The 19,426-nt window shown below is 55.5% G+C and overlaps 1 protein-coding gene across 4 annotated transcripts in view; it reads left to right on the top strand.

Moving 5' to 3' along the window:
- Positions 1-19,426, top strand: part of FBLN1 (fibulin 1) — a 117,191-nt gene that overhangs the window by 75,624 nt on the left and 22,141 nt on the right. For 3 of the 4 annotated variants that reach the window (XM_077914115.1, XM_077914114.1, XM_077914118.1), the window contains 4 exons: positions 892-1,011; positions 1,772-1,903; positions 3,479-3,602; positions 18,397-18,539. In XM_077914115.1, coding sequence (XP_077770241.1) covers positions 892-1,011; positions 1,772-1,903; positions 3,479-3,602; positions 18,397-18,539 — 519 coding nt within the window. Of the gene's footprint in view, positions 1-891; positions 1,012-1,771; positions 1,904-3,478; positions 3,603-10,670; positions 11,131-18,396; positions 18,540-19,426 lie in introns of those variants that run through there. The other variant, XM_077914117.1, reaches the window with a different exon arrangement.

Here is a 19,426-nt window from a genome sequence, read left to right as displayed (position 1 = left end):
AACAGGGTGTGTAGTGAGAACGTGGTTCCTGCCTTCAGGGAGTGTCTAGGCTGTGGCGAGAAGCCACACGGGGTCAGAGGTGAGCAGGGAACCGGGTGAACAGCTGGCAGCCAGGCTGGGCACCGGGGGTGCAGCAGGATAAAACACCGGGTGAGAGGCCAATGGACATTCTCAGCTGCTCGCCCCTCCTGCCCTGCTAGGGGTTAGCCATAAATGCATGTGAGTAGGGCCTTCTAGGCCAGAGGTTGGCAAAAAAAAAAAAAAAAATTTCTCTAAAAGCCACATAGTAACTGATTTTGGCTCTGCTGGCTGCAGTCTGTCGCACTTACTCACCTCTGTGGCTGCAGTGCAAGAGCAGCCACAGATCGGGCTATATGAGTGAGCGTGGCTGTGTGCCAATAAAACTATTTACAAAACCAAGAGGTGGGCCAGATGTGTGCTGATCCCTGCTCTAAGGGAAGGGAACAGACGAGCCGAAGCCCAGAGCTGCTGAGTAGCCTTGCGAACACCAGGTATTGGAGTGTTGGGAATATTGGCACATCGGCTGCTTGCCCAGGCCTCCCTCTCTGCAGAGGTGAAGTGGGGAGGGCCGCGATCGGATCTCCATTTGAGGGCCAGAACTGACCTGGCAGTGGCCCCGCAGGACCCCACTGGAGGAACCGAGACGGAGGCTCTACTGTCATCCTGATGAGAGGTTCCAGATCCATCAACCACAGGGGACTGAGAAGGAAGCTCTTTCCCATGGGGCGACCCCAGACAGGCCCCCAGCCCCGACCTCAGGACCTCTGGCCCTTCCTCTGTGTTAGCTTGAGGGAGGTGCTGTGCTTACAGCCCTGCCAGGGGCCAGGCTGGGTCATCAGGCGGTGACCTCGGGGACCCTCTCGTTTTCAGACGTGAATGAATGCAGCAGCAGCCCTTGCAGCCAGGAGTGTGCCAACGTGTACGGCTCCTACCAGTGCTACTGCCGGCGAGGCTACCAGCTGAGCGACGTGGACGGGGTCACCTGCGAAGGTGAGGGCGCCCCACTCGGCAGAGGGGAGATCACCCACCCCCTTCGACTTAACGCCCTTCCAGGCTGGCGGGTGGTGAGGGTTTTTCCCTGTCCAACTGAGATTTGTTTGGATACAAATAAGTCATTGAGAGTGAGGTTTAGGAAATAGCAGACACGTAACTGGGGATTGAAGTGCATGCCGGGACCTTGACCTGCACGGGGCAGGAACCGCACGTGATAGGGCCTGGTGGTGGTGACCCGGGCACAAGGTGGAGGCTCAGGGCCAGCCGCACGCGTGACTCCGGACTCTGCTTGTCCTTGGCTGGGGCCATCCCTCCCCTGCTGTCTGAGGGCTGACTCCAGACCCACCAGGCTGTCAGAGGATTAAACCAGGAAAGCTTTGTATGGTTCCAGGTGCACCGTAGGTGCTTCAGGGACACCTGCTATTGGGGTTCCTATCTTTTCCTGGCAGGTGTATTTTTTATTAGCACATTTGTCCTATGAGCTCTCCTGAAGCCCTGGGCCTTTCCCTCCCTCAGCCGCCAGTCTGCCTCCTTCCCCACCTATGCGTACTTCACACCAGGAACTTGCTGTGTGACCCTAGGCGAGGCCCTTCCCTTCTCTGGCGTAAGGGCTTCCGAGGCCGCCCAGCACTTTGAGGCTTCCCGTGTCCCAGGTGCTCCACTTGGCTACCGTCCCAGGCCTCGACCTGCCCCCTGTTGGGAATGTAGCCCAGCCGGGGTCCACACAGGACACTAAGGGTGGGCTCTGCTGTCACAGACATTGACGAGTGCGCCCTGCCCACTGGTGGCCATATCTGCTCTTATCGCTGCATCAACATCCCTGGAAGCTTCCAGTGCAGCTGCCCTTCATCTGGATACAGGCTGGCCCCCAATGGCCGCAACTGCCAAGGTGAGCACTGTGGAACCCCTGGGGGGTCGCTGGGGCAGCCCCCAGCCCAGGGGGTTGCACTTCCCTGACCCAGGGGCCACACCACAGACGGGGTGCAACTGGGAGGGGGAAAGGAGGCCTCTGCATCCCACGTGTGTTCTGGGGTCCACACACCCCTGGTCTCCCAGACCTGGCACATCTGTCTCCAGTGGGTTCTGACTCCCCGGCCAGGCCCTCAGCAGCCCCCCAGGGACCAGGACAGGGGATGACAGCCTTTAGGGAGATTCCAGCCAAGGAGGAAGTGGGAACTTGGTGCCCAGAAGACCCCATTCCACAGCACGGAGCTGCTTGTTCAAACTTTCACGCGCCCACTCGACTTGCTGGGAGCAGAGCAGGGCCCAGGCAGGGGATGGGTGCGTTCTGGTGGGCAGCAGCCCTGAGTCTCTATAGTGCTGAGCTCTGAGGCCATGAGGGCCCTACCGGGGCTGTGGGTTGGCTCCAGCGTGGGCTAAACGAGGGGGCCAGTGGCAGCCCCCTGTACCCCGCTCCCAGCACTCTAGGGGGCATCGCGGGCCCTGTGACTGAGCCCTTCGATAAGCGAGAGGGGGTGCTGAGTAGATACTCGTGTGGATGAAGGGCCTGGGACGGATCCGGGGACGGCCCCAGGAGCTCAGTCACGGAGGCTGGGTCTGTCGGCCCCTTCCTCACCAGACCCCGACACAGGACCGTCGACCCAGAGGCTCCTGAGGGCCTGGGGTCTGCACTTGTCAACCCTGGTGGTGAAGTAGGGGACTTTGATCAAAGGCAGGCAGGAGCTGTGGCCCTTCCTGGGAGGGACCCACTCCGCTCGCCCACAGCGCTGGATGGAAGTCACTTTGTTTTCGCCTTTCTGGCGGAGGAGATGACTTCCTTGCTCCTGGCTGGCCTCCCTCACCACAGCCTGGGGTTCTGCCAAGCCCGGCAGAAACACATTCCTGAACCTCAGCCTTTGAGATTAGGAGTGTTGTTTTTGCCACCAGGATGAGGCATCTGGCATCACTTCACAGATGCTTCCCAGGCTGGGTGGTGTCCCCCAGACCCCAGCGTGGGGCTGCTCCCGCTGTCCTGGGTCCTCTCGGGACGGTGCCCCCAGCTTCCCCAACCCTGGGCCCGAGCACACCGTAGAATCCCAGTCCCCTCCCCTGTACCGCGGGACTGGTGGCTTCTGCTATGTCCCCACTGGGATGCGTCGAGTCCCACGTGAGGGGAGGGTGTGCTGACCCTGGCACCAGCCCGCATGGGTTCAGCGCCGCTTACAGAACGTGTGACCTTAGGAGAGTCACCGAACCTCTGTGGGCTCCTCCCTAAAATGAGACGATGATAGCATTGCCCATTGAAGCGTTAGGAGAAAGGACAGGACTCCTCGAAGCACTTCCAGGGCCGTTCTTGTCACCTTCATCCCACGAACTATGAATAATAAGTGAAAACTCTATAAACACTGACAGATCCTGGGGGTGAAACAGCCGGTGCGGTCCTGCGGGTGGGAGGCTCCCTGTCTGCAGATGGGGACACGCAGGCGGCCTCGGCCTTCACTGGGCGCCTCGGGGTCTCTCACAGACATCGACGAGTGTGTGACCGGCATCCACAATTGCTCCATCAACGAGACCTGCTTCAACATCCAGGGGGGCTTCCGCTGCCTGGCCTTCGAGTGCCCCAAGAACTACCGCCGCTCCGCAGACACGTAAGTCCCACGGGCCCCACCGCGGTCTGCCTGCGTCGGCCTTCCGGGGAAGGGGGCACGGCTCCGGGCTGGGGAGGGCGGTTCATGATCAGTGCCCTCCCCCGGGGGTCCCGGGAAACTGGAGGACCCCGAGTCTCCAGCAGCCTGGCTGTAGAGCCACGGAGTGACGTCAAGGTGGGTGGGCCTGCCCTGTGCGTGGAGGGAGCCCTCAGGCCTCTAGTTGCCCAGGATAAGACGGGGCCGCGGGGCAGCGCTCTGGGCCTTGGCTTCCTCACCTGCAGGACACAGGTGTCGGGACATGCTCTGACCCAGATGAGGGTGGTGCTGGTTCTGGGTGAGCTGACATGGTTGCCGGGGTGTCGTCAGTAGGCCATCCCCCCCACCCCACCTCTTAGAAGCCGGATTCTGTTCACGTTCTATGTCCCAAACCTGAAGCTGCGTGTTGTCATGTCACTGTAAGGTCCCTCCCTCCCAGGCCGCTGGGATGGCTGCTGGAGGGTCCAGGAAGCCCCTTCCTCAGGACCTGGGGAGGACCCTCTGTCTCCCTCCAGGCCACCCTGCCCCTACGTTTATTCAGCGAGTTGTGCTTGGTGCCGCGGTCAGTAGCTGCAGGAAGAGCTCTCCAGGGGGGCAGATTCCGGAGCACGGAGGGGTGAGCCCTCCCTCCGCCCCCTGGAAAGCTCCAAGCCAGCGAGGCTGACCGCCACTCGGCCTCTTGACCTGCAGTCTGCTGCTCCTGCCGGGGGTCAGGACCTCCTTGGCTGGTGCCCCTGGTCTCGCTGTCCGCTTCCTCCGCCTTGGGGGGGGGCCACCCTGGCCTGTGGTTCTGGCCGGGCCTCCGGCTTGCTGGATGCCAGAACGGGAGACGCTCTGAGAGCCCATCTCCCCGGTGGCCCTTTGGGCCCTTCCCGGTCACGGCGCGCTCATCCTCGGGCCTCGCTGTCCCCGCGGGCCTGCTCCGCGGCCCCAGTGCGGGTGTGTCCGTCCGCCTGGAAAGCCCACCTCTCAGGTCCTCCCTGCGCCCGGTTAGGGAGGGGCCCCTCCAGAGCTGGGTTTGCGGGTGTGCGGCCTTCCGGAGACCTCGCGGGTCACACAGAGGTCCGGAGGGCGGCGGGGATAGTCCTCTGACTGCTGGGAAAGTTGTGTCCTCAGTTTGAGGCTGGGCTGCTGTTCCGTGTTGTGACCCTGTGTCTGCGTCTGGAAGACCCGCCGGCCCTGGGCGTGGACTTGTAACTCACGCACAGCCACGAGACCCATGTGGGAGGCGGCTGCCCTGGGGGCGTCTGCACACCCCCTGAGCCCAAGGGCTGAGGGTGGGCGCTGTGTGCCGAGGCCACAGCCCAGATCGGCAGACCCAGCTCCTCCGTGCGTGTTGGTGTGTGCCGTGGAAGGCTCTGCTTCTCGGTGCTGGAGAAAGTCATCTACTTGTTTGGGGACCGCGGGCATACCATGTGCCGGAGTCCAGGCGCAGAGTGGGCCCACAAAGGCCCCCCATTCCCTGGCACTGAGCCCAGTAGGAGCACAGGCCAGAACAGCAGAGGCCCCCAGGTGCAGCAGGGCTCCCGGCTGGCCGGGGTGGGGGGTGTGGGGTGCCTGCAGTAGGTGATGCTAGAGAGAAGGGGAGGGAAGAGCTGAGTTAGGCGGGGAGGCGGGGGGGGGGGCATGGGGGACAGGACTGAAGTAGGCCTGTGGACAGGGGGGGCGAAGGGCTTACAGCCAGGATGCGGAGTGTTTCCGCAGGGAACCTGGAGCCACGTGGTGCTCACTAGGGGGTTGGTGCCCCAGGGCTCCATCTGTCCCCACCCCTGTCCCCGGGCCTGATATCGAGGGGGCTCGTCACTTTCTGTGAGTCAGGACTGGGATTCAGGCACGAGGGGGAGGATGAGGCTCCAAGCCACCCCTCCCAGGAAGCTGGCCAAGATTAATGCCGGGTCCTGCTCGCCAGCGCCCCCCAGTGGCGAGAGCAGAGCAGAGCAGAGAGCTGCGCGGAGTCTGCCCCAACTCCTGGTGCACCAGCCCGCTGACTGTTCTGGAGCCTCGTGGGGATGCTGGGGCATCCTGGGAAGATGCCGGCTTGGAGTCGGGTTCCCTTGGGTTTGCCTTCCTGCTCAGTCCATTCCGGGTCTCTTGACTTCTTAGGACCTCCACACTCCAGCTGCAAGGGGGGTGGTGACGTCTCAGGGTCATGGATGCTGAGCGGTGATGGTGGGGCAAAGCCCCCTCGTAACACTCACGCTGGGTTCTGCCCCGCTGGGGTGTGGGTAGACAGTTTTTATGGATGAAGGGAAGGTGGGTGATACCCCTGGTGTCCGGGTCCCGGCATGGCCTGAGAGGCTGCGTAGAAAGGGGAAGAACTGGGGCAGGGATTCCAGGTTTCCAGCCTCGCTGTCCTGCTCCCCGGCGCTGCGGCCTCAGGTCAGTGGCTTGGCCACCCAGGGGCCCTCTGTCTGTCTGCAACACCTGCTCAGTGAGGCCTTGAGGATTAGCGAGGATTAGTGGTAACGAGCTCCAGGCATCCAGCCCAGCGCCAGCCAGCATGTAGTCAATGCTCAGAAAAAGTCGCGGTGAGGATGCTCACTAACCACGCCATTTCTCTGCCTCAGGGGCACCGCAAAGCCAACACGGAGGCTCCTTGGGGTGACTTTGCTGTTCTGGCTCTGCCGCTCCTGACTGTGCGGCTGGTGGAGTGGTCAGGCCCTCAGGCAGGTGACGGGACACGGGCTCCTGCAGGGCTGTGTGGTTGGGGCCGTCACTGCTGCACACACAAATCCATCTGGTTGCAGTCTTGTCCTTCGCTGCTCCCCGTGGGGCATCGTGGGCCAGCCAGGAGCCCAGCGTAGGAAGGGGGAGCTGGGCTGGAACCCCAAGTTGAGTGGCCATAGGAGGGTCTTATCCCAGCTGCCCCCTCCTAGTGAGGGGACCACGGGAGCTCCTGGCCTAGTGTGAGCGTAGTGACAAGCCTCTGAACCAGCTTGGGCAGGATGCAGGCCAGAGCTCCAAGCAAGGACTGGCTAGTCCCAGCGCTACTAACTGCTCAGGCTGGACTTTTTGTCTATTTTTATAGCTTTTTTTCCTCCTCAAAAATTCTCATGAAGAATGTCTCATCTGACCTTCAGAAAGCAATTTGTAAAATTCTAAAGAGCTGTATTAGGAAAGACCCAGGAGCCGGCACTTCTGAGGTTAGTGTTTAGGGTGCCTCGAGAGGGAAGATTTAAAGCACGCGCACACACACATTTGTGTGCGCACATTCTCTCTCTCTCTCTGGGGCTCAGCCTTCTCTTTCTCTCCACACCGTCTCCTTCTGGGCAGTGTCCCTGGCAGCCAAGGGGCGGTAACTGGAGCATGACCCAGCAGGCTGGGCCACAGACCACAGGGCTGGGACGCGTGGATCCTCCAGGCTATTAAGATCCTGACCACACGATTCCCTCCGACCCGCAGGAGGAATGTCAGAGTGTTCCAGGGCCTGGGATGGGACTGAAAGCATCCTCTTTATCTGCTCAGCAGGCCCGAGCCCTGAGACTCATGGTCTTGGAAGCCAGAGCGAGGCTGGGCAGCCTTGGTTGGCACGGCTCTGGGCCTGAGGGTGTAACGCGGGTGGATGGAGGGGTGGAGCCCCGCCTGGGCCTGTTCCTGGGGCGTCTCTCCAGAACGACAAGAGCATGGCAGTCAGGGAGGTGCCAGCAGGGAAGGCTGTAAGCATGAGACAGCTTGGGGATGGGTGGCCGGAGGGGCTGGGCCTCCCAGGAGCAGGGACAAGGCCTGGAGTGGAGGACATTGTTTTTCTGGCGCGTGGCGGTTTTCAATAATTGCGTTTTCACAGAGAATACAGTGTTCCGATCAAACGGGTTGAACAGAGAAATTGGGACACGTTGTTGTCTTGTACACGATGAGATGTAAACCAAGACGTGCGGTCTCGGGAACCTGGTGCTTCTCTGAGCCCCAACGGCCCCTCCTCGGTCCACGCGTACCGGCTAGCAAAGACTTTTATGTCTCGCACAGTCAGGCAGGCAGGTGGCTTGCCAGAGGCAGGAGTTGTGATTTCTGTGCTGTTTCAGGAAATTTCGGGTAAAGCAGGATAGGAGGGCTGCAGTTGGAACTGAGCAGGAGAATCGGGGCCGTACTTAACCGTGCACATCTTCTAAAGCACGTAGCAGGTGTCGAGCCCATGCCAGGTACTGGAGGTAAAGCCAAGGAGCCCTTGCCGGCCCCTGGGAAGGGAGTGCTCTAGAAGGAGCCGGCTCAGAAATGCCTAGTGTGGGAAAGAGCTTGGGGTGCTCTGGGTTAATGACTATACCCAGAGCATGACGCACACCTCGCGTTCGCTCCCTCCACACACACCGGGTTAAAGCTTCTCCCCCGACACATCACAACCGTGTCCTTGGACGGGGTACAGGCCACACAGGACGGAAAGCCGGTGTCACATGAAGGAGACTCTAGTGCCACCTGCTGGCCAGACCCACCAAGCCCTTCCTCGAGCAGCTGGGGTGTGGATGCACGCGCACGCGCAACCAGGCTTTCAAGTGAGGCCAACTTTGCGTCTGCCCCTCACTACAGACTCTGGAGTCATGGAGGTGTCCTCATTGAGCTTTGATTTTCCCGTCAGTAGAACAGGGGGACAAAGTGGGACAGTGACGTGAGCTAATGGAAGGAGAAACCCCGATACACCCGGCATGAGGCCGGGCACCATCCTGCGGTGTCTCCCAAATCGCCTGGAATGCTCCCATTTGGCCTGGACCTAGGGTCTTGGGGGGTAAGCCGCCCCTCAGCAGCACCCTTCTTCTGCTTACCTACTGTCCTCTGTCCCCCCACTGCCCTCGGGGCCCCTGCCATGCGTGACTCCTCACCCACCCTGGAGGCTCATCCCCACCCAGGGAGGTCCATGGAGCTCGCTCCCAGGGCTCTGAGTGCTCCAAAGGTAACTGGCCAAGTTAACGAAATGGTTCCTACCAGTCCCGATAAAGAGCTGGAAGTAGGACGTAGAAAGAGACCACACGCACAGTAAACGCCAAGTGCAGGGGAGTCCAGGGGACCCAGCACGAGGCGTGGAAACTTAAAGAGCTGAAAGGGATGGAAGACAGGACGGGACGTGCTCCGCCGAGTCCCAGACGGCTCTGCACTTCGGCTCCACCTCCTAAGGCAGCTGCCGTCCGAGTGGGAAGGCCTGGCGTTCGGGAGGCACGAGATAGTTCGTGTCCCCGTCCTCTAGCAGGAGGTTACAACCTGCGTGCATCTCCACGACAGGAAGTTAGAGCTATCATCTCCTGTCGGAGGAAGTTAGGAGCTCTCGCCACCCTGTCACAGGAAGCTGGGGCCTGTAACAGGAAGTTAGCTCTTTCCATCCTATTACAAGAAGTTAGGAGCTATCATTATCCTGTCGCGGGAAGTCAGAACCTCTGTCCATCCTGTCACAGGAAGTTAGGAGCTCTCACCAACCTGTCGCAGGACTTAGAACCTGGCACAGGAAGTCAGAACCTCTTTCCACTCTGTCACAGGAGGAAGTTAGAACCTCTTTCCACTGTGTCAGAGGAAGTTAGAACCTATTTCCACTCTGTCACAGGAAGTCAGAACCTCTTTCCACCCTGTCACAGGAAGTCAGAACCTCTTTCCACCCTGTCACAGGAAGAAGTTAGAACCTCTTTCCACCATGTAACAGGAAGTTAGGAGCTCTCACCAACCTGTCGCAGGACTTAGAACCTGGCACAGGAAGTCATAACCTCTTTCCATCCTTTCACAGGAAGTCAGGAGCTCTCACCAACCCTTCACAGGACTTAGAACGTGGCACAGGAAGTCAGAACCTCTTTCCACCCTGTCACAGGAGGAAGTTAGAACCTCTTTCCACCGTGTCACAGGAAGTTAGAACCTCTTTCCATCCTTTCACAGGAAGTCAGGAGCTCTTTCCACTCTGTCACAGGAAGTCAGAACCTTTTCCCACCCTGTCACAGGAGGAAGTTAGAACCTCTTCCCACCCTGTCACATGAAGTTAGAACCTCTTCCCACCCTGTCACAGGAAGTTAGAACCTCTTCCCACCCTGTCACAGGAAGTTAGAACCTCTTTCCACCCTGTCACAGGAGGAAGTTAGAACCTCTTCCCACCCTGGCACAGGAAGTCAGAACCTCTTTCCACCCTGTCACAGGAGGAAGTTAGAACCTCTTTCCACCCTGTCAGAGAAAGTTAGAACCTCTTTCCACTGTGTACAGGAAGTTAGAACCTCTTTCCATCCTGTCACAGGAAGTTAGGAGCTCTCACCAACCTGTCGCAGGACTTAGAACCTGGCACAGGAAGTCAGAACCTCTTTCCACCCTGTCACAGGAGGAAGTCAGAACCTCTTTCCATCCTGTCAGAGCAAGTTAGAACCTGTCTCCTTCTCCGTTCTAAGCCCTGGCTGTCCCTTTGGACACGCAGGAAGCTGGGCCTGGAGCGCCAGACTCAGTGAGACGATGGGGAGCAGACCTCCATCTGGCTTCCTCCCTCCCTCTGTGGCCTCGGGAAGGCCCCCCCACTCTTTCAGCCTCTGTCTCCTCATCCGAAGACTGGCACTGCAGCCAGTGTCCCGGTGCAGCCACAGTGATCACACTAGAGAAGGCTCAGTGACGAACGGCCAAGCGCTTGATAGAGGGCCGCAGCTGTGCCCACTGGTGGCGGACAAGGTCACTCCCAGGGTCGTCTCCGTGACCCCACCGCCAGCCCCGTGTGGCCCCGAGCACTGTCTGGGTGAGGGACCAGCGCCCGGATGCCACTCCGAGGGCAGGGCGCGCCTGGGGAGTGGGTCCTGGGCTGGGGCCCGGCCCGCGAGAGGGGACGCGCCTCACTGCCGCCGGCCCTAGCCCCCCACCAGCCGCCCAGCGCCCCCTGAGGGTGTTGGAAGAGGCTAGTGCCTGAGTCAGCGGCCTGGAGGTCCTCGGCACCTCCCGCAGGTGAGTGAGGGGTGTTCTTCCCGGTGGCCGAACCCGGAGGGGGGCGGGAGGCCCCGCACAGCGAGCCCCCGCTTTCCCTCACGCTCTCTTGGCCCTGCGCTTGCTGAGTTGGCGCTAACCCTCTTCTTGTCTCTCTGTCCACTTTTCTTGCAGCCGCTGCGAGCGCTTGCCTTGCCATGAGACTCAGGAGTGCCCCAAGCTGCCTCTGAGAATAACCTACTACCACCTCTCTTTCCCTACCAACATCCAAGTGCCCGCGGTGGTTTTCCGCATGGGCCCCTCCAATGCCGTCCCCGGGGACAGCATGCAGCTGGCTATCGTCGGCGGCAACGAGGAGGGCTTTTTCACCACCCGGAAGGTGAGCCACCACAGCGGGGTGGTGGCCCTCACCAAGCCCGTCCCTGAGCCCAGGGACTTGCTCCTGACCGTCAAGATGGACCTCTACCGCCACGGCACCGTCAGCTCCTTTGTGGCCAAGCTTTACATCTTTGTGTCCGCAGAGCTCTGAGCACTTGCTTTGGGCCGCCGGGGGCTCCCTCCTGTCGCTTTCCTAACCCTCCCCTCCGGGATTTTAATAAAGTTGTAGCGGGTGATCCCTACCCAGCATGCCTCATGTGCCTTGGTCTTATTTCGCATGGTGGGGGTTCCGTGCTGTTGGTCACCACCCTGGGGTGAGCTGGCACCTGCCGTGGTGACGGAGGGGTGTTTTTTCACATGGTAGTGGGTAGTATGTATTTGGGGGGCCCTGTTGCTGGAGGTCACTGAACACCCCACCAGGGAGCCCCGGGGGTGGGGACGAGGAGGCTCGCGTGTATCACTTCACATGCGTGATCTCTTTGTGTTGAGCCCAAAGGAGGAGGCGATCCCCACAGAGAGATCATTGAGCTCCTCCCTCTCTCATTTTATAAATGTGGGGACAGCAAGGCCCAGAGAGGGGGAAGGGACGTGGCCAAGGTTTGGGGGCCTATTTGTGGCAGAGCTGGGCCCCCCGGGACGGGGTCCTCAGACTCCGCGTGGCTTCCCCGCTGTGTCGCACGGAGCTGACATCTCACAGCGTCAGAAAAAAGCTCTTATCCTGAGAGTCACGCCTCTCGCTGTTTGTCTTGATGAGAAGCCTGCACTTGTGGAAAAATACTGAAAGGCTGCCGAAGCTTGGAGACAGCTCTTGCCTGAATAAGGTTAGTTGCCTCCACTGGGGACCTTACCCCCACGTGGGAGGCAGCGAAGGACGACACAACACATGTGCCACTCCTGGGAACCGCTGAGCGCACTTCGGGTCCGGTGGGTGCAAGGCAGGTGTCCATCCCGTAGACACTCAGAGAGGCCAAGTGGTTTGCCCAAGGTCACACAGCTGGTATTTGAACTCTGGCTTTGCTGACTTCACAACTCTGAATATTCCATCTACCACAATATCTCCAACTTGGGCCTCGACCCACCTACCTCTCTTTGTCTTCTCCGCCATAATTCCAGCCAAACCATTGTCACAAGTCCCCATAGTGCCTTTCGAGGTCCTGTACTTCCAACTGTTCTCCCCTTGCTCATTTCCCTTGAGCCACACTGCTGAGGTCTTTGCTGCCCCAGGCCCTTTGCACGTGCTTTGCGCCCTCGGCTTAGAAGTTGGCTAAAGCCCAGCTTAAGTGTTCCTTTCCCCCATGAGGCCTTCCTCAACACCTTTGCATTCTCTCCCTTGTCCATCTTTCCGTTGACGCTTCTTTGTTACGCTTATCGCAGTTTGCAATTCCCGCTTATCTGTGTTTCCCATCTGTCTTCCCGCCACCCTGAAGGCTCCGTGACGGCAGAGACCAGTCCGTCTCCTTCAGTGATGTGTCCCTAGCTCCTGGCCAGGTGCCCAATGCACCATAGGTGCTCTGTTGAGGGGATGGATGACTTTGTGCCCACCCTGGCCTCTGTCACTAGCATTTCTGTGGCTGCCAATGCTGTTTCCGAGCAGAAATGAGAGGGGAAGGCAAAGTGCCACAGAGGAATCAAGTAGAGGGTGTTTCAGGATCCTCAGATCCTTCCTACGCTTATGTGTACACTGCTGGGGGAGAGTGTCCTGGCCTTGCTGTCTGGTAGGGAAGGTGGACCTACGGGAAACTCTCCACCTTCTACTTTTTGACAGAAGCAGCAGTTAAGTTGCCATGGAAATGTACACACTTCTAGTCAGCCAGCCACCTCAGGCCTCCCACTCTGTCTCCCCTACCTCTTTTATCATGTCTGGTCTGGACCAGTAGCTCCCAGTCTCCCAGCTTCCAGTGCATTCTCCAAGCTACAGCTGGAGGACCCCTCTGAAGGGCCAGTCTGGTTACGTCCCTCTCTCGTTAGGACCTTCTTGGTTCTCTTGTACGAGCAGATGAAGTCCAGCTCCCTGGAATGATATTCAAGGCCCTGCCCCATTTAGCCTCTGCCCCCTCTTTCAGCTCCATCCTACTCATCCTTTTTGTTCTAGTCACGCAGAGATGCTTCCCCTCCCCTGAATGTGCTGCCCTCGGCTTTAGCATGTGCCCTGCCAAACCTTTGCAGACTGCTATTCTCCCTGAAGCGTTATCTCAAAGGTCACCTCCTCCATGAAGCCTTTCCTTCATCTGAGCTCACGTTGCCCTGGACATATTCCATCCAGACATTTTCTCTGTTATCTTCTGGTTGTTACTTTTTATCATCCCTCGTGCACTGGGGCCTTTTTGAAGACAGGGGGTTATGTCTGTATTCTCTATAATTTCAGAATGTTTGGCCTGTAGGAGTTCAGTAAGCATCTGAATAAACATATGAATAGACAAATGGATGGACGGATGGACGGATGCATGGATGGATAGATGAACAGGTGGATGGATGATATTTTCAAGGCTTGGTTCAAATATCACCTCTTCTGTGAAGTCAGCAAGTTATAGCAGGGATCTAGTTACTGTATTCAGTTATTCTTTCATCATGTTCCAGATTATTCTGATTGAAAGAAGCACTTTTTCTTCATGTCCATAGGAGTATCAGGGCTTTAGAGGCCATGCAGTGACCTTACAGAGTTTGCCAGAGTCCCCCGTACAACATAACCACCAACTGACCATTCAGCTTTGCTTACCCGCTCCTTTGTTTGTGGAACTCCTCTTGAGGTGGCCGATTCCATTTTAGGACACCCCTGCTGTCTCTGTGTGTGTGCCCGAGTGCACACGTGAGGCTCTATCCGCATTACGTGCAGGCTCATCTCTGCCCTGCAGTTTGTTGGGGCTACATAGTGCTGCTGAGATCATGTAGTGCAGAAAAAAATAAAAGTTTGAATGTCCTCCTTACCATTTACTAGTTGTATGACTTATCCAAAGTCATAGATAAGTGCCTTTCAGATCTTCATGACCCCCTCATGGATTATTTTGAAGATTACATGCAATTGCGGATGAGGCACTATGTGGTATATATAGTAGGCAGTCAATAAGTGTTGGTTTCTTCACTCATTAGAAGGAACGTGAGTGTTCATTTGGATCTTGAGTTAAATGGGGAATGAAGGTTCATAGGGTTTGGATGTGTCCAAGGTCACTGCCATCACCTCTGACCCCTAGGCCTCTGCTCTTCTGACTTGATCACTGTACTAACCCCAGCTCCCAAGGGCAAATGATAATAATCATGATTGTCATTAGTATAATGATAATGATCATAGCTGTGATATCTAACACGTGTACTGCTTACTGAGGGCCAGGCACTGCTCCAAGCATTTAACTCAATTAGCCCTCCCAACAACCTTGTGAGGAAAATACTATTAGGATCCCCATTCCACATGGGAGACATGGAGGCATAGAGCGGATGAGTAACCTGCCCAGAGTCCCACAGCTGGTATCCGGTGGGGCTGGGATTCAAATCCAGGCAGCCTGGCTCTGGAGTCTGTTCTCTGAAACCCTGCCCCCTGCTGCCTTGAATGCTGTGAAGGGGGCATGATTGCTGGGATGAGTAAGTGCTTGGTAAGTGCTGGTCGGATTGTTACTCTGGCCTCATCTCTAAATTACTGGATACAAGCCCTATTCTATAATTCCCAAGTATAGAACAGGACATTTTATTAGCTAAAGAAGGAGGCAGTATGGTGTAGAGGGAAGAGCTGTGGAGATTAAGTGAGACAATGGGTGCAAACTCTAGCACAGAGAATCTGGAAAGATGAAGCAGCATAGTGTTTGAAGCTCTCTGGATCGCAACCCAAAACACGCTGATGGCTGGACAGAAAATTGTAAAGTCCGTGGAAAACATGCCCAACTAAACAAGGTGACATGACATCCCTATGAACCCCAAGATACAGTTTATGTCCACTTCCATGTTATCAGCACCTGTGCAGGAGAGAGCAGTGGGAGACTCCAGAACAGTCAACAGCTGCTCCCTAGTAGAAAAATTTCAGAGCAGCATTTGAAGCTGGGAAAGATTTTACTCATTCCATTCCAGTGTGTGCAAGGAGCTCGTGGAAGTGTTGAGGGAATGGCCCCATCTAGCCTCTAGGAACTCTTGAAACTGACCCAGCAGGACTTCCCTTAAGGTCATGGTTTGGAGAAGCTGCTGGAAGTGAAATGCAGAATTGAGTAGGAGAGAGACAATAGACCACGGATAATGAAGGTCCAGGTAAATGTAGAGGACTATCAGAAAGCAGGCTGCCCAAAATGTCAGATAAGGAAGCTCTGTGAAGTCAGGAAAACTTCTGTGAATATGCCTTTTTCTAAAATGTCAGGAAAGTGAAATTTCAATTTCACTTGAAAATGATCAACCAAAAAGCATCAATGTTGAATCTCATACAAAATTATTGTAAGAGGAAGGATAATAAGAAACAGAATGACATCCTTCTGGATAATGAAAACACACCAGAAAGATATGCTCAGAGTCTAGATCAAAACTGTGACCTATATCAAAACAAAGTAAAAACACTAAGAAAATGATCAAAAATGGAAGAGAACTGCAATTCAGAATGAACTAAATTGAGACATGAAGCGACGGAACCCAGGAAATAATTTAAAATTAAAACAAAAAGCAATTGCAGAAGTAAATACTTGAGAAAAAGCATGACCCAGAAGAAGACAAATTTTATAAATAAGGAAATAGAAGAGATGAAAAAGCTTGAAGTGACAGACACTGAAGACCCAACATACGGATAATAGAAATCTCTGAGGAATGAACCCACAACAAAGGAAAGAAATAAGTAAATGATTAACTCAAGGAAGTTTCCAGAAATTAAATTAGAAAAATCCACATTGAGAGAACACACAGCATACCTGAACATATCTGCTCAGAGCAGCAAATACCGAGACATAGTCTCGTAAAATTATTGGACTTTGAAGAAAAGGGGAGCCAAACATCCAGTGGGCATCTAAGCAAAACCAGGAACAACATTTAAGGGGAAAAATTATATTGCCATCTGACTTTTTCACAGCAAAACTTATTTTGGAAGAAGGCAAATACTTAGGATCCTCAAGGAAACATGAGCCAAGGATTGTCGACCCAACAAAAGAGACTTGTGTGTGCAAAGGATACAAGTATTACCAATACACACAAGTAGCAACAGGCCAACATTAGGCATCGTTACTCATCCAACTACAACTGAATATTATAAGGAAAACATATATTATGAATTGCTGTATGTTCAAACAATGTAGAATCAGCATATCTATTAAAAAATGCCGGTAGAATAGGGAGGACATATCCAAACAAACATTAGTTTTAAAAAGATTTTATTTATTTTTTCATGACAGAGACAGAGATTGAAGCAGAGACACAGGCAGAGAGAGAGGCAGGCTCCCTGTGGGGAGCCTGATGCGGGACTCGATCCCAGGACCCTGGGATCACACCCTGAGCCGAAGGCAGATGCTCAACCACTGGGCCACCCAGACATCCTCAAGCAAACATTATTTTAAGTAATTGTGTCACTGGTGGCAATTTTACTATTGCTCTCCTGAGACTACCGAGTCAGAATATGGAATTAACTACATCAGTAATTGCAGGATGTTCTATCCTCTCCTGTGTTGCTGAAAACCAGGATTCTGATATGGAAGAAAAGAGATTCCTTTGTAATATAGAAGAGATTAAAAGTCTGTGTGGTTCTTGCTTTGAGTCAGAAATATCACTAGGAACTCATGATGAAGTTTACCTTTAAGCCTGTCCACTGAAGAGGCCTGGAAGTAATGGCCAACCCAGCAGCACCGACCACATTGGGCATCTAGGCTGTGGTCTTGAAATACCATTTTCCACTAAAAAATAAATAAAAAAAAATAAAAAAAACAGAACAAAAACAAACCCAAGACTTCTTGGAGAAGTACCTGGGGCAGGGGAAGTATAATATGAGGCTGGACCACCCTGTTGTTCCAGAGAGCAGGAGAGCTACTGACGATGGCTGGAGCCATCCTGATCTGTCCTCTGGCCAAAGATGGGAAAGCTCAACATCCAACAAAGGATAATGATTGCCATGGATTGAAATCCATCCGATAGTTTAAATCCATGAGTTGATACTGATATTTTTAAAAAATCAACTGGATGATGATGATCAACCTCTGGATGATGATAGAGAGCTAGTTCATGATCCTGAAACACTTGTAAAAACAAGGCAAGAAATCAGGCATTGATCTGGCTTTTCTTCTATGAACGATATCCCGTGGTAACCAGATAGTGTATGAGGGGAAGCACCCTTTACAGAAGTGTTCCAACTAACACACTAAAAAATGATAGAATCCAACTACCAGCATTTTGCAATCCCCGATGAATCACTGGATCTAGGTCCTGAGCATCAACAGCTGCTGACGTCACTGAGAGAGAGAGACAAACAGATACCAAGTGCCCTCCAATGGATGACATACTACCAACTGTCATCTTGCCAAAGGGACTGGGCCTTCATCGGCTCAGGTCTGGATGGGGCAGCCAGCACGCCAGAAATGCAGAGGATGGGGGAACACGCTGCATTGCACCACAAGGATGCAGTCGGCACGTCCACATGGAGGAAGCTCTGTCGCTCAGAGGCTTCCAGTTCCTTAACAGATCAACTGTCTGGGAAATGAAGGGATAGAGAGGGAACCTGTAGATTAAAAAGGGCTCAAGAGACACCACACTTTTCTCATGGACAAATCTAAATGATGGTGTCTCAGGGTGCACACTTGTGTGATACGAGCTATAAAGAAACCCAGGTAGGCGGCTTCTGGAACAGTCGGGTCAGAGGTCTGGGGGGTGGTGGGGGCGTGGGGGCATGGAGAAGGGTGCAGAGACGGGTATGGGCACATGGAGGGGCCTCGGGTGGCGGATGGAAGATCTCTTTCTCAACCTGAGTGGCGATTATAATACTCACTAAATTACATCATTGTTCTGGGTAGGTTTAGCATCTGTGTTTTATTTTACAATAAAGAGGATTCAAAACATGTCTAGCTAAAATGCTCCCCCGTCCCGGTGTGTGGCATGACACTGTGGGTTTGACCTCTTTGTGCTGGGCACCGTGCTGAGCGTGGCATATACGCTCCCTCACTTACTACCCCCGAGACCCACCTGACCCAGGGCTCCGGAGAGGCAGGACCACATGTCCCACGTTTGCTTTGGCGTCCCTGGCGCCTCGCACCCAGCAGGCCTTCAAAACACACTTGTCGAGTGAGGGAATTCGTCTACAGTTATAGAAACTGACGCCCGAAAAAAAAAAAAAAAAAAAAGAAAAGAAACTGACGCCCGGTCCGTACAGTTGGGCAAATAGCAAAGCTCTGCTTGTCCCTAGACAGGGCGGATGGAAAGCAGAGCATGGGTGCCGGCCGGGTCTGCAGGGAGGGCTACGTGGCATCCCCGCCGAGCAGCCAGGTCCACCTGGCCCACCTGCTGCTCCTCCTGGGACTTGGGTCTCCGTGGGAGTGGCGATTCTGACTTTCCCATCCACCTCTTGTGCTGTGGTTCCCCTCAGGCTCCGCCAAGAGAAGACAGACACCGTCCGCTGCATCAAGTCCTGCCGCCCCAACGATGTCACCTGCGTGTTGGACCCCGTGCACACCATCTCCCATACCGTTGTGTCGCTGCCCACCTTCCGAGAGTTCACCCGCCCTGAAGGTGAGTGGCTACTCCCACGGCTACAACTGGCGTGGGGGCCCCAGGGCAGGTCGCATCTGCTAGACAGACATCCCTGCGAGGCAGCCGCCACTGGGGCCTCCCGGTGCTTGAGCTGAGAGCTCGGCCCTAAGGAACTCCTCCCTGGTAAGAAGTAGACTTGCCTCTGCATCTCCCCGGTGTCCCCAAGAGTGCACGGCCTCATGCTGGCCCGTTCCTGGCTCAGCTCAGGAGGCCACTTCTTGTGGGTCACAGCTGCTCAGCAAACGTCTGTTGAGTGCTGGTTCTATGCTGAGCTCTGGGGCGTCAGGGAGGGCTTCTGGGAGGAAGTGACTTCCACGCTGGGGCCTAAGTGATCAGTAGGAGATAAGTAATGAAAATGGGGAGCAGAAGAAAAAAAAATAAAGAGCAGGGAGAGAGGAGGAGCTCTGCCAAGCGGAGCAGAACTCATCTGGAAAGGTCTGGAGGGGCACTGGGTCTTTGAGGAACTAAGCCAAGTTTTGCTGGCTGGAGCAGTAGAGTCTTGGCAAGAGCCTTGACTTGGGGTTGGGGCTTCCATTCCAAGGCTTCTGGGAGCCATCACAGGGCTGCACCTGATGCTATTTGTGGACAGAAATGTCACCCTGGAGACCGAGGCACTAGATTGGACCCAGGTAGCCCAGGGGTAAAGCAATGTTCCCAGCCCCACCCTGCAGGCGGCTCCTAGCCTGCTGTGTAGACCTGCCATCGTGGCACCCTTTCCGCCGGGGTGGGACCTGGGGCACGGCACCCTCCTGGCCCCTGGTGGAAGGCTTTGCGTGGGTGCTGTTCTGCATGCCTTGCTTCAGGGCGTGCAGCCCCCATGCTGAGGCTGCTGTGGTCTCCAGCACCGCCTCCTCTGTGGGGTCTTC

Source organism: Canis aureus, chromosome 11 (genome assembly GCF_053574225.1).
Source record: "Canis aureus isolate CA01 chromosome 11, VMU_Caureus_v.1.0, whole genome shotgun sequence".
NCBI classification, from domain to species: domain Eukaryota; kingdom Metazoa; phylum Chordata; class Mammalia; order Carnivora; family Canidae; genus Canis; species Canis aureus.
Note: the sequence above shows the minus strand (reverse complement) of the source record. Positions and strands in the feature narration are given on the sequence as shown.